The 15,098-nt window shown below is 43.7% G+C and overlaps 1 protein-coding gene across 1 annotated transcript in view; it reads left to right on the forward strand.

Annotated features, from left to right (window-relative positions):
- Positions 1–4,866, forward strand: part of spire1a (spire-type actin nucleation factor 1a) — a 62,517-nt gene extending 57,651 nt beyond the window's left edge. The window contains exon 18 of the mRNA XM_064979064.1: positions 1,112–4,866. Coding sequence (XP_064835136.1) covers positions 1,112–1,358 — 247 coding nt within the window. The 3' untranslated portion in view covers positions 1,359–4,866. The remainder of the gene's footprint in view (positions 1–1,111) is intronic.
- The last annotated feature ends 10,232 nt before the right edge of the window (positions 4,867–15,098 follow it).

Raw genomic sequence — 15,098 nt, forward strand, 5'->3', positions numbered from 1 at the left:
CAATCATTGTACAATTTGTCCACCAGGCTGTCAGTTTTTCAACATGGTATTTAGTAGTATGGTTCTAGATATGCCATATGGTTGTTGAAGCAGACATATTCTACCCCCTAGTTACATTACATCATTCCAGTGACAGACTGGGGGTTGATTGACTCCAATGTTGTCCCTGAGAGAACATGGCATCCAAATGGACGGTTGAATTGACTGATTTCAGTTAAAACCTTGTTGGTCAGAAGGCTACAGGGTTAGGTGGTTGGCTAGGTACCTGGTCTTGTTACTCAGAAGGCTACAGGGCTAGGAGGCTGGTCTTGTTACTCAGAAGGCTACAGGGTTAGGTGGCTGGCGAGGTACCTGGTCTTGTTACTCAGAAGGCTACAGGGCTAGGTACCTGGTCTTGTTACTCAGAAGGCTACAGGGTTAGGTACCTGGTCTTGTTACTCAGAAGGCTACAGGGTTAGGTGGCTGGCGAGGTACCTGGTCTTGTTACTCAGAAGGCTACAGGGTTAGGTGGTTGCTGAGGTACCTGGTCTTGTTACTCAGAAGGCTACAGGGCTAGGTACCTGGTCTTGTTACTCAGAAGGCTACAGGGTTAGGTGGTTGCTGAGGTACCTGGTCTTGTTACTCAGAAAGGCTACAGGGTTAGGTACCTGGTCTTGTTACTCAGAAGGCTACAGGGTTAGGTGGCTGGCGAGGTAGCTGGTCTTGTTACTCAGAAGGCTACAGGGCTAGGTACCTGGTCTTGTTACTCAGAAGGTTACAGGGTTAGGTGGCTGGCGAGGTACCTGGACTTGTTACTCAGAAGGCTACAGGGATAGGTGGTTGGCTAGGTACCTGGTCTTGTTACTCAGAAGGCTACAGGGTTAGGTGGCTGGCGAGGTACCTGGTCTTGTTACTCAGAAGGTTACAGGGCTAGGTGGTTGGTGAGATACCTGGTCTTGTTACTCAGAAGGCTACAGGGTTAGGTGGATGGTGAGGTACCTGGTCTTCCTAAATAAAGGAAGTAGTAAAAGGGACCCTCTTGAAGTCTGTCAGGTCGTCATTGTAAATGTGAATTAGTTCTCAACTGACCCACCTGGTTAAATAAAGATTAATAAAGATTCTCCTCTCCCAGGTTATCCAAACGCAAAATTGAGCGGTCTAGTGACGAGCTGGATCTTCCCAAGGAGCTGACAGAGGATTGGTGTACCATGGAGGTCTGCATCGACTGTAAGATGTTCATCTCTGAGATCATCTCCAGCAGCAAGCGCTCTCTGGCCACCAAGCGAGCCCATCTGAAGAGGAAAACCCAGTCCTTGTACATATCTTCAGCTAACAAAGACTACTGCAGACCCTCTGTGAGGAACGTCAACGAGGTTTAACTTTAGGGTCAGACCTCTCTGTTCACTCCTTGGAGGCATCTCAAATCCAAATTGTATTTGTCACGTGCTTCTAAAACAGCAGTGAAATGCTTCTATTTCATGAAAAACTTCTCCATATAGGGCAGCACTTTGACCAGAGCTCAAAGGGACCAGGCTGCTTGTTGGCCATCTAGCTGTGTGATGTATTTATCATGACTCTGCGCACCCTGGCTGACACTCTATGGACTCTGGTCTAAAGTAGTGCACTGAATAGGGTAGGTACCCTTTTGAGACAGTCATACTCTCTCAGCTCTTTGCTGCTCATCACTGTGTTATAATGATATAGGTGACCGTTATAGAAGATGTTCAGTGTGTTAGTATACACTACCTACCTGGATGGATGATTCTAGACATTTGTTGAATAGACAGCATGGGTTCTCTTCCCCTAACCCCTAGTGTCAGGAACGTTTGGGTTGGTGTACAGCTGTGGGCGGACAACTAGCTAGCCGTTGACAGAAACCAATTCACAGTATAGTAGTCCATGAACAAAGTGTCTACCACAGTATAGATGCGCTATTAGAATATTTAACCATTTCCTATTCTCTCACGTTCTGTGATTAACCCTAATATACTGAACAAACGCAACATGCAACACTTTCAAAGAGTTTACTGAGTTACAGTTCAGGAAATCAGTCAATTGAAATAAATTCATTAGGCCCTCATCGATGGATTTTACATGACTGGGCAGGTTGCAGCCATGGGTGGGCCTTGGAGGGCATAGGACCACCCACTGGGGAGCCAGACCCACCCACTGGGGAGCCAGACCCACCCACTGGGGAGCCAGACCCACCCACTGGGGAGCCAGACCCACCCACCCACTGGGGAGCCAGACCCACCCATTAGGAAACCAGGCCCAGCCAATCAGAATGAGTATATACTCACAAAAGACAGATACTCCTCAGCACCCCCCAGATGATCCAGCAGATGAAGAAGCTGGATGTTGAGGTCCTGGGTTGGTGTGGTTACTTGTGGTCTGCGGTTGTGAGGCTGGTTGGATGTACTGCCCAAATTGTCTAAAGCGACGTTGGAGGCGGTTTATGGTAGAGAAATAAACATTAAATTATCTGGCAACAGCTCTGCTGGACATTCCTACAGTCAGCATGCCAATTGCACGCTCCCTCAAAACACAAGACATCTGTGGCTTTGTGTTGTGACAAAACTGCACATTTTAAGTGGCATTTTATTATCCCCAGCACAAGGTGCACCTGTGTAATGATCATGTTTGTTTATCTTCTTGATATGCTAAACCTGTCAGGTGGATGGATTATCTTGGCAAAGGAGAAATGCTCACTAACATGGATGTAAACGAATTTGTGCACATGGAACATTTCTGGGATCTTTTATTTCAGCTCATGAAACATGTGACCAACACTTTACATGTTGCATTTTATATTTTGGTTAAGTGAAATAGGGGGACCATTCAAATAGCTGCTGAGATACGGAGGTGGTCGGTCGGTGAGACCTCTCGTCCCCGTCCAGAGATAATATATATATTTAACAGTAGTGTGGTCGGTCGGTGAGACCTCTAGTCCCCATCCAGAGATGATATATATATATTTAACAGTAGTGTGGTCGGTCGGTGAGACCTCTCGTCCCCGTCCAGAGATAATATCTATATTTAACAGTAGTGTGGTCGGTCGGTCGGTGAGACCTCTAGTCCCCGTCCAGAGATAATATATATATTTAACAGTAGTGTGGTCGGTGAGACCTCTAGTCCCCGTCCAGAAATAATATCTATATTTAACAGTAGTGTGGTCGGTCGGTCGGTGAGACCTCTAGTCCCCGTCCAGAGATAATATATATATTTAACAGCTGTGCGGTCGGTCAGTGAGTTTCCATAGGCATAACCACTCTAGGCATTTTATTTCTAAGGGAGTCTCTCCCCAGCCAATAAAATCAAACCAAATGTTATGCCTATGGTTGTCTCTGCCCCTCCCCAGCCAATAAAATCAAACCAAATGTTATGCCTATGGTTGTCTCTGCCCCTCCCCAGCCAATAAAATCAAACCAAATGTTATGCTACTCCAAATTCTTTGCCAGGTTTTTTTGTCTTCTAAAATTGGATTGGCTGGAAAACAGGGTAAGGTCAGAGGTCAAATGATTTGGTGTGTTTTAGCCACTTGTTTACTCTGATGTATTTGGATAATTTCTGTGCCTGGTGCCATGTCATTCTATGGACCTGTAGCATATTGGCAAGAACTTGATGAGGAATTGATATGGGGATTCTAGAAGCAGTTTTTTTTCTTTTTTTTTTGGTTCCTAGCTGACCAATATGATCTCAGAATGGTGGGATGTGATTGTGTACATGCTGTATCTAACACCATCCATTATATTCTAGTATATATAACAATGTTTTTCCAGGGATATTATCTTAAAGATTTTTATTTATTTTGTATGTAATATTGACTATCTCCTGTCCGGATCAGAATAGATCACATAGATGGACCTCCTAGACCAGTCAGGTCTGGATCAGACCAGATCGTCCTTCTCGACCAGTCAGGTCTGGATCAGACCAGATAGACGAACCTCCTAGACCAGTCAGGTCTGGATCAGACCAGATAGACGAACCTCCTAGACCAGTCAGGTCTGGATCAGACCAGATAGACGAACCTCCTAGACCAGTTAGGTCTGGATCAGACCAGATCGTCCTTCTCGACCAGTCAGGTCTGGATCAGACCAGATAGACGAAACTCCTAGACCAGTTAGGTCTGGATCAGACCAGATAGATGGACCTCCTAGACCAGTTAGGTCTGGATCAGACCAGATCGTCCTTCTCGACCAGTCAGGTCTGGATCAGACCAGATAGACGAACCTCCTAGACCAGTTAGGTCTGGATCAGACCAGATCGTCCTTCTCGACCAGTCAGGTCTGGATCAGACCAGATCGTCCTTCTCGACCAGTCAGGTCTGAATAGCACTTTTACTGTACCAATGTATTGTTGTTTTGAAGTTCCTTCTTTACTCATTTAATTTAAATTCTTAAATATTTAGTTCCACGTCGTGAAGTTAGTGTGGTGTAATGGTATCCTAGAGTTAACCGTGTGTGTTAGAGCTTGGGGTTTGGAAGCAGGTGTCAGCAAAGCACATCTTTCTGAATGTACAGGGTATAATTGTTTTAAAATATCTTATTTCAAGTGCAATCTAAATCTATATACAAAGAATTTTAATACCCCCTTAAAATAATTATTTATTCACGCACAATATCCATACACGGTCTGCCTAGAGACAACACATGGATGCATTATCATTCATACACAAATCCTACAGACACACACCCAATCTGCAATTTTCTAATTGATTTATTTTCTGACCCCTTGTACCAAATGTGGTAGAAAGATCAGAATTATAACAAGTTTGACATGGCTAACGTCCAATATCAACCTCTCATTAAATGTATACGGATACAGTGAGGAAGGAATGGTGTGTATGCTATAATTTGTTTATTTTTTAATGACAATAAAATTCTCTCTTTTGAATTCTGTGTTGTAGTATTTCTGCTCTGCACACAACAGGGTTGAAATTAAGTATTCCTTTAATAGATTACAGTATTGTGTATGACAGGTGTCAGCTCAACAGTAAAAAAAAAAAAACAACAACAATATATCCTAACTTGAGATGTACACAACTGATAGGTAGTTTCTATCAGCCATGGATATCACCAGTCGGATCAACACTCCAAACAGCCCACCAGACCGCTCGGAGGCGTCCGCGTGGTCCTAAAGCACACCGGTGCACCGTTTTGTATCGCATTCCAATGGTAAAACTGGGTCATTCAGAGAACCGGATCGAACATCTCTGGAGAGACCTGAAAATAGCTGTGCAGCGACGCTCCCTATCCAACCTGACAGACTTTGAGAGGATCTGCTGAGAAGATCGAGAGAAACTCCCCAAATACAGGTGTGCCAAGCTTATAGCGTCATACCCAAGAAGACTCGAGGCTGTAATCGCTGCCAAAGATACTTCAACAAAGTATGTAAATCTGATATTTCTGGAGGGTTTCTTTATACATTTGCAAAAATCTCAACTGTTTTTTCATTGTAATTATGGGCTATTGTGTGTAGATTGAAGAGAAGAAACAATTGAATTAAATTTTGGAATAAGGCTGTAATGTAACTATGTGGAAAAGTGAAGGGGCCTGAGTAATTTACGAATGCGCGGAACATATTTCCATTAAAACAAAGAGGACCTGTCCATCATCAAGGACCGAGACTCCCCACTGTAAAAGCACACTGCTGTTACAAGCGGCACCTCAGCGCAAAGTTGTAGCGGGCTGCTCCGCTGATTGAAGGAGACGAGGTCCAGCTTTCGGAGTATCTCCTGCTTTTCTGCCCCATCATTGTGAGTCAGCAACGGGCTCAGGTTGTTGAAAATATGCGTGTTTATATCCACCAAACCGACTACGCTTTCAGCGCTGCCGGTTAAATTGGAGCGCAACAATCTGCTGAATAGCAGACATATGCTGTATTATTGACTGTTGTTGAACTGACGTCTGACAATTTAATGACTTATAGTGTTTCATGTGTTTCCATTTTCCACCGGATAAAATTAATCTTGATATAAAATTAATATTGACAAAATGTAAAATACTTAAGATACTGTATTACGTTAGATCCTATACCTGACTCAAATCAAACACTTAACATATTATGATCATGTTGATTTCCACAAAACGCGTATACATTGTTTTAGAATGATATCTTGTGAGGTAAGGCAGAAAATAAGCCTATTTGGCAGGCTCTGGGAAACACCTTTGCTATTAAAGATGCATCGTAAGATTGTTCTAACAATGACTTCATGCTATACAAAGGCTCAGGAAAACTAGGCCCAATGCCAAGTTTACCAAAAGGATCTTAAGGCTTGGATCCTATTCTAATGGTGAACCAAGATGATTCAGGTAAAACGGGTAACTTTACGCTGAATCGGGGAGATTTGTAAACATGCTGACAGCAGGTGACAAACCTCGGGTACCTCCTGCGCCTCCTACCTGTTTACTCCGTTGTATTTAGTTCATAAGTGTTAGTGTCAACACCTGCTATCAACTACCCAGCAAGCAAGTTTTCAAAGGAGCCGGCTTCACCTGAAATAGCTAACAAACGTTTCCAGTGCTGTAGAAGCTGTGTTTATTTCTCCCTTGTCCGCAGTGATGTAAAGTACATAAGTAGTACTTAAGTATTTTTACTTAAGTAGTTTTGGGGCGTATCTGTACTTTACTATGTATATTATCGACAACTTTATACTTTTACTTCACTACCTTCCTAAAGAAAATTCTGTACTGTTTAATCTGTACATTACCCAACACACAAGTACTCATTACATTTTGAATGCTTTGCAGGACAGGAAAATGGTCTAATTCACCCAATTATCAAATTAAGTTAACATAAGGATTAAACAAAGACTATATATATATATACATATATAGTTGAGCAATACATTTACTTTTAATACTTGAGTATATTTAAAACCAAATATTTGTTTACCTTCACTAAAGATTTTACTGGGTGACTTTTACTTGAGTAATTTTCTATTAAGGTATCTCTACTTTTACTCAAGTATGATTTTAAACCGCTGCTTGTCCAGGATAATACTGATAATCCGGAGTGCCAACACTTTGGCCAATGCAGCAACTGTTTGCTTGCGGAGGAATACAGGAATGAGGTGACTATATTCTATGTGAATTTATGGTGGAAAAAATTGAACTTTCTTGTTCTCAACTCCTGTGGCTGGGCTACACTAGGGCCTGATGGATGTATCCCCCCTGCCTTGTCATCTGTCCCTATCTGAATGGCCTGTGCTACCTGGAACTAGCCTGCCAAGGAAGTTGTCTCCATCTGCTTCTCCTCCTCCATCTTGTAGCGAAGGAGAACAGCAAGAATAATGTTCCAATCAGCGCTGGTTCCATGTCACAAGTCGTGGAAACGGCGGTCGGCATAAGCTGACTGGACTTTCTGCGAGAGGTCCGCAGCAGATTGACATGAGGAGTAGCTTCGCTGCACTGGAGCCTGGTCTACTTGTGCCTTCATAGCTAGGGCGGCTTGTGTCTGCGACGGCTGTGCTGACTCCAACGACGCTGACTCCAACGACGCTGACTCCAACGACGCTGACTCCAACGACGCTGACTCCAGCTACGCTGACTCCAGCTACGCTGACTCCAACTACGCTGATTCCATCAGCTGCTTCATCATCGAGTTCGGCTCCTTTCCCCCTCTCTGGATCTGACGGGGCTCTCCCCGCTGTGGTGAGAAATGTCTTGGTCCTCTGGAGCAAAAAACTTTGCCATCCAGGAGCACGAGTACAGAACATCAATAAGCTGCTCCCAAACAGGAAATTGAGTCTGCGGGATACAATGAGATTATGAAGCGCAGCTCAGAACAGCTGAAGATAGATTTTAAAGAACTAATTGGGTCTCTGCTTGACACCAACAAACAACCCTTTTCCATCTGACCCTGTACCCTCCCTACATTGTGGCATTGAACGGTTCAGCAGGCTTTTATCCCTCCATAACTGGCTACGAGACTATTGCAGTTCTGTGGGTGTAACATTTATTGACAATTTTCATACTGTCTGGAAACAAAGCCCGTTTTGGGTTCCTGGATCCTTTCACAGCATAATAAGGCTGCATTGAGACAATGACTTATCAATGACCCAAGCCCAGCTCAGTTAATCCCTACCATTGTGTTGCTGAGTCATCATAATGCTTCAGCAAATTTACATTATACCAGTGGCGTTGGTAGACACAATGTAAGTAACCTCTTATGTCCCTCTAACTGCCCTGAATGCCTCTACTGATCCTACAGCTATTGTATACAGTAACCATGTGCCTATGAACCAGATTTATACTGATAGCACTGAGGCGGTGTGCCCTAGTAGGAAGTCCACTGTGTGCAGCTCACCCTGCACTAACATCAATAACATGAGAATATCTAATATCTAATATCCTTGTATGAGCTGAAAGTTTAGAGGGACGGCCAGGTCTTGGTAGATTTGCAGTGGTCTGATACTCCTTCCGTTTCAATATTATCGCTTGCACAGTGCTCCTTGGGATGTTTAAAGCTTGGGAAATCTTTTTGTATCCAAATCCGGCTTTAAACTTCTTCACAACAGTATCTCGGACCTGCCTGGTGTGTTCCTTGTTCTTCATGATGCTCTCTGCGCATTTAACGGACCTCTGAGACTATCACAGTGCAGGTGCATTTATACGGAGACTTGATTACACACAGGTGGATTGTATTTATCATCATTAGTCATTTAGGTCAACATTGGATCATTCAGAGATCCTCACTGAACTTCTGGAGAGAGTTTGCTGCACTGAAAGTAAAGGGGCTGAATCATTTTGAACGCCCAATTTTTCAGTTTTTGATTTGTTAAAAAAGTTTGAAATATCCAATAAATGTCGTTCCACTTCATGATTGTGTCCCACTTGTTGTTGATTCTTCACAAAAAAATACAGTTTTATATCTTTATATTTGAAGCCTGAAATGTGGCAAAAGGTTGCAAATTCCAAGGGGGCCGAATACTTTCGCAAGGCACTGTAGTCCTAAATATAAAAATGCATTGCATTTGGGAAAAATCAACTCAATCTTGTAATAAATAATGTGGAAATTGAGCAAGTTCAGGGGACTAAACTGCTTGGAGTAACCCTGGGCTGTAAACTGTCATGGTCAAAACATACTGATACAACTGTAGCTAAGATGGGGAGAAGTCTGTCCATAATAAAGAACTGCTCTACTTTCTAAACAGCACTGTCATCAAGGAAGGTCCTACAGGCCCTAGTTTCTACTTTATAAAACAACACTATCAACAAGGCAGGTCCTACAGGCCCTAGTTTCTACTTTATAAAACAACACTATCAACAAGGCAGGTCCTACAGGCCCTAGTTTCTACTTTATAAAACAACACTATCAACAAGGCAGGTCCTACAGGCCCTAGTTTCTACTTTATAAAACAACACTATCAACAAGGCAGGTCCTACAGGCCCTAGTTTCTACTTTATAAAACAACACTATCAACAAGGCAAGTCCGACAGGCCCTAGTTTCTACTTTCTAAACAACACTATCAACCAGGCAGGTCCTACAGGCCCTAGTTTCTACTTTCTAAACAACACTATCAACAAGGCAGGTCCTACAGGCCCTAGTTTCTACTTTATAAAACAACACTATCAACAAGGCAGGTCCTACAGGCCCTAGTTTCTACTTTATAAAACAACACTATCAACAAGGCAGGTCCTACAGGCCCTAGTTTCTACTTTCTAAACAACACTATCAACAAGGCAGGTCCTACAGGCCCTAGTTTTGTTGCATCTGGACTACTGTTCAGCCATATGGTCAGATGCTACAGAGGGACCTTGGAAAATTACAATTGGCTCAGAACAGGGCAACACGGTTGGCCCTCTAATGTACACAGAGACCTAACATGAATAATATGCATGTAAATCTCTCATGGCGCAAAGTGGAGGAGAGATTGACTTCATCACTACTTGTTTTTGTAAGAAGTGTTGACATGCTGAATGCACAACATATCAATTTTTAAACTACTAGCACACAGCTCGGACACCCATACATTGCCCACAAGACATGCCACCAGAGATCTCCAGAACAGACTATGGGAGGTACACAGTACTACATAGAGCAATGACTACATGGAACTCTATTCCACAGTACTACATAGAGCAATGACTACATGGAACTCTATTCCACAGTACCACATAGAGCAATGACTACATGGAACTCTATTCCACAGTACCACATAGAGCCATGACTACATGGAACTCTATTCCACAGTACTACATAGAGCCATGACTACATGGAACTCTATTCCACAGTACTACATAGAGCAATGACTACATGGAACTCTATTCCACAGTACTACATAGAGCCATGACTACATGGAACTCTATTCCACATCAGATAACTGATGCAGCAGTAGAATCAGTTTTAAAAACAGATAAAAAATACACCATAAGGAACAGCGGGGTAAAGTGACACACACACACACACACAGGTACAGACACATACACATGATAAGACACGCACTCTACACACGTGCACATGGATGTTATATTGTAGATATGTGGTAGTAGAGTAGTGGCCAGAGGGAACACAATGTGTCATGTAATGTTTGAAATTGTACAGTGGCAAGAAAAAATATGCGAACCCTTTGGAAATGCCTGGATTTCTGCATACATTGATCTTCATCTAGGTCACAATAGACAAACACAGTCTGCTTAAACTAATAAAACACCGACAATTATTTGTTTTCATCTCTTTATTGAACACACTGTATAAACATTCACAGTGCAGGGTGGAAGAAGTATGTGAACCCATTGAATAACAGGTTGTCCCTCCTTTGGAGCAATAACCTCAACCAAATGTTTTCTGGAGTTGCAGATCAGACCTGCACAGGAGGAATTTTGGCAATTCTCTTTGCAAAACTGTTTCAGTTCAGCAATATTCTTGGGATGTCTGGTGTGAACTGCTCTCTTGAGATCATACCACAGCATTTCAATGGGGTTGAGGTCAGGACACTGCATCTCAATGGGGTTGAGGTCAGGACACTGCATCTCAATGGGGTTGAGGTCAGGACACTGCATCTCAATGGGGTTGAGGTCAGGACACTGCATCTCAATGGGGTTGAGGTCAGGACACTGCATCTCAATGGGGTTGAGGTCAGGACACTGCATCTCAATGGGGTTGAGGTCAGGACACTGCATCTCAATGGGGTTGAGGTCAGGACACTGCATCTCAATGGGGTTGAGGTCAGGACACTGCATCTCAGTCGGGTTGAGGTCAGGACACTGCATCTCAGTCGGGTTGAGGTCAGGACACTGCATCTCAATGGGGTTGAGGTCAGGACACTGCATCTCAATGGGGTTGAGGTCAGGACTAGGTGACTGTATGTATGAGGGACAGATTGCAGAACAGGTGTTGTATGTGGAGGATGCACTGTGATCTTGGGTCGTTGTCCTGTTTTGGGTCGTTGTCCTGTTGCATCATCTAACTTCTGTTGAGCTTCAATTGGTGGACAGATAGCCTTCCATTCTCCTGTAAAATGTCTTGATAAACTTGGAAATACATTTTTCCGTAGATGATAGCAAGCTGTCCAGGCCCTGAGGCAGCAAAGCAGCCCCAAACCATGATGCTCCCTCCACCATACTTTACAGTTGGGATGAGGTTTTGATGTTGGTGTGCTGTGCTGTGCTTTCTTTTCTCCACACATAGTGTTGTGTGTTTTCTTCCAAACAACTCAACTGTAGTTTCATCTGTCCGCAGAGAATTGTGTCAGTAGCGCTGTGGAACATCCAGCTGCACTTTTGCAAACTTCAGACGTGCAGCAATGTTGTTGTTTTTGTGGACAGCAATGGCTTCTTCCATGGTGTCCTCCCATGAACACCATTCTTGTACGTATCGTAGACTCGTCAACAGAGATGTTAGCATGTTTGAGATTTCTGTAAGTCTTTAGCTACCACTCTCCATTTATAGACAATTTGTCTTACCGTGGACTGAACATCAAGGCTTGTAGAGATACTTTTGTTACCCTTTCCAGCTTTATGCAAATGTGTTGACTACTACTGCTACTCCTCCTCCCACTACTACTACCCCTCCTCCTATTACTCCTCCTGCCAAAACTACGACTAAAAGGTTGAATAATGAAACAAAATTATGTAATCCAAACAGTTGGAATGGTCAGTGGGTCCTTAAAGAACAATTGTCAGATCAGTTGTTGTTTTGGGATCTCATTAAGGATGGTATAACAACAGAACTGTATCTCTGAATGTGTATATCTCCCAGCTGTCAGGTTCGCATCCAACCGTTGTGGAATTTATAGGATTAAATATGAAACTATTTGTGAGAAGACGAAATGTGATCTTGGCTCTCTAAATGAGAATGTTTTTTCATGTAAAGTTTATCCCGTCCACATGAGCACAGACACAAGGCCAAACGTAATGGATGCCCTTTTTCCCCCAAGTGTTTAAAAAGACTGAAGAACTCTCTAGAGACCAGTTATATGAAGAGCTCTCTAGAGACCAGTTATATGCAGCGCCAACTGAATACGTTACAAATGGTTAAGAAAATTACAAGAGCCCAGTGGACGGTGTTGAACCAGACTCTTAGACCAGAAAACTGTGGCATGTGGCTGCACGTTGAAATGGTTAGCAACTTTGAAACTCTCTGTCGAAGAAGACTACACAGGAACATCCAGTCTGCAGCTGTTTTTAAGTATTTTGGTTTCGACAGAGAACCACGGGGTGGAACTTTGAAAGATCCATTCAAACGAACAGAACGACTGTTCCAGTCATACCTAACAGACACTCCTAGACCAACCTACAACAACTACAAAGGACACAGTGATCTCTGGTGGACAACCAGAGACAGTCGAATTACTCTCCGTAGATGGATAGAGTGTTTTCAACAGAGAGACAGCAAAGACATACACACGTACAATGCAATGTAGATATTTACATCTCTTTTGTTCGAGGCATGGTTCAGATCAGGCAATGCTTCTTGTGGAAGCAAACTCAAGTTTTTAGTGATTTTTAGCTCAAACCAACATCTCCAATCTCGTCTCATTGATTGGACTCCAGGTTAGCGGTCTCCTGACTCCAATTAGCTTTTGGAGAAGTCATTAGCCTAGGGGTTCACATACTTTTTCCAGCCTACACTGTGCACGTTTAAATTATGTATTTAAAATAGACAAGAAAAATGCAATAATTAGTGTTATTAGTTCAAGGACACTGTCTATTGTTGTGACTTAGATGAAGATCAGATCAAATTTGACCAGTTTATGCTGAAATCCAGGTAATTCCAAAGGGTTCACAATTTTTATTGACACTGTATATAACTGCCTTAATGTTGCTGGACCCCTGGAAGGGTAGCTGCTGCCTTGGCAGGAATAATGGGGATCCATAATGAACCCCAGGAAGAGTAGCTGTTGCCTTGGCAGGAATAATGGGGATCCATAATAAACCCCAGGAAGAGTAGCTGTTGCCTTGGCAGGAATAATGGGGATCCATAATGAACCCCAGGAAGAGTAGCTGCTGCCTTGGCAGGAATAATGGGGATCCATAATGAACCCCAGGAAGAGTAGCTGTTGCCTTGGCAGGAATAATGGGGATCCAAAATAAACCCCGGGAAGAGTAGCTGCTGGGCTAGGTGGTTGGCGAGGTACCTGGTCTTGTTACTCAGAAGGCTACAGGGATAGGTACCTGGTCTTGTTACTCAGAAGGCTACAGGGATAGGTGGTTGGCTAGGTACCTGGTCTTGTTACTCAGAAGGCTACAGGGATAGGTGGTTGGCTAGGTACCTGGTCTTGTTACTCAGAAGGCTACAGGGATAGGTGGTTGGCTAGGTACCTGGTCTTGTTACTCAGAAGGCTACAGGGATAGGTGGTTGGCTAGGTACCTGGTCTTGTTACTCAGAAGGCTGCAGGGCTAGGTACCTGGTCTTGTTACTCAGAAGGCTACAGGGCTAGGTGGTTGGTGAGGTACCTGGTCTTGTTACTCAGAAGGCTACAGGGATAGGTGGTTGGCTAGGTACCTGGTCTTGTTACTCAGAAGGCTACAGGGCTAGGTACCTGGTCTTGTTACTCAGAAGGCTACAGGGCTCGGTGGTTGGCGAGGTACCTGGTCTTGTTACTCAGAAGGCTACAGGGCTAGGTGGTTGGCTAGGTACCTGGTCTTGTTACTCAGAAGGCTACAGGGCTAGGTGGTTGGCGAGGTACCTGGTCTTGTTACTTAGAAGGCTACAGGGCTAGGTGGTTGGTGAGGTACCTGGTCTTGTTACTCAGAAGGCTACAGGGCTAGGTGGTTGGCGAGGTACCTGGTCTTGTTACTCAGAAGGCTACAGGGCTAGGTGGTTGGCGAGGTACCTGGTCTTGTTACTCAGAAGGCTACAGGGCTAGGTGGTTGAGGTACCTGGTCTTGTTACTCAGAAGGCTACATGGCTAGGTGGTTGGCGAGGTACCTGGTCTTGTTACTCAGAAGGCTACAGGGCTAGGTGGTTGGCTAGGTACCTGGTCTTGTTACTCAGAAGGCTACAGGGCTAGGTGGTTGGCGAGGTACCTGGTCTTGTTACTTAGAAGGCTACAGGGCTAGGTGGTTGGTGAGGTACCTGGTCTTGTTACTCAGAAGGCTACAGGGCTAGGTGGTTGGCGAGGTACCTGGTCTTGTTACTCAGAAGGCTACAGGGCTAGGTGGTTGGCGAGGTACCTGGTCTTGTTACTCAGAAGGCTACAGGGTTAGGTGGTTGGTGAGGTACCTGGTCTTCCTAAATAAAGGAAGTAGTAAAAAGGAGCCCTGTAGCCTTCTGAGTAACAAGACCAGGTATCCTATGAGTGTCCTCTGATGAAGATCATCAAAGGTTAGTGATTCATTTTATCTCTATTTCTGCTTTTTGTGACTCCTCTCTTTGGCTGGAAAAATGGCTGTGTTTTTCTGTGAGTTGGTGGTGACCTAACATAATCGTTTGTGGTGCATTCACTGTAAAGCCTATTTGAAATTAGACACTGTGGTGGGATAAACAACAAGATTACCTTTAAAATGGTATAAAATACATGTATATTTGAGGAATTTTAATTGTGAGATTTCTGTTGTTTTGAATTTGGCGCCCTGCACTTTCACTGGATGTTGTCATATCGATCGATCGATTTTTTTTACTAGGCAAGTCAGTTAAGAACAAATTCTTATTTTCAATGACGGCCTAGGAACAG

Source organism: Oncorhynchus masou, chromosome 12, assembly GCF_036934945.1.
Source record: "Oncorhynchus masou masou isolate Uvic2021 chromosome 12, UVic_Omas_1.1, whole genome shotgun sequence".
NCBI lineage: Eukaryota > Metazoa > Chordata > Actinopteri > Salmoniformes > Salmonidae > Oncorhynchus > Oncorhynchus masou.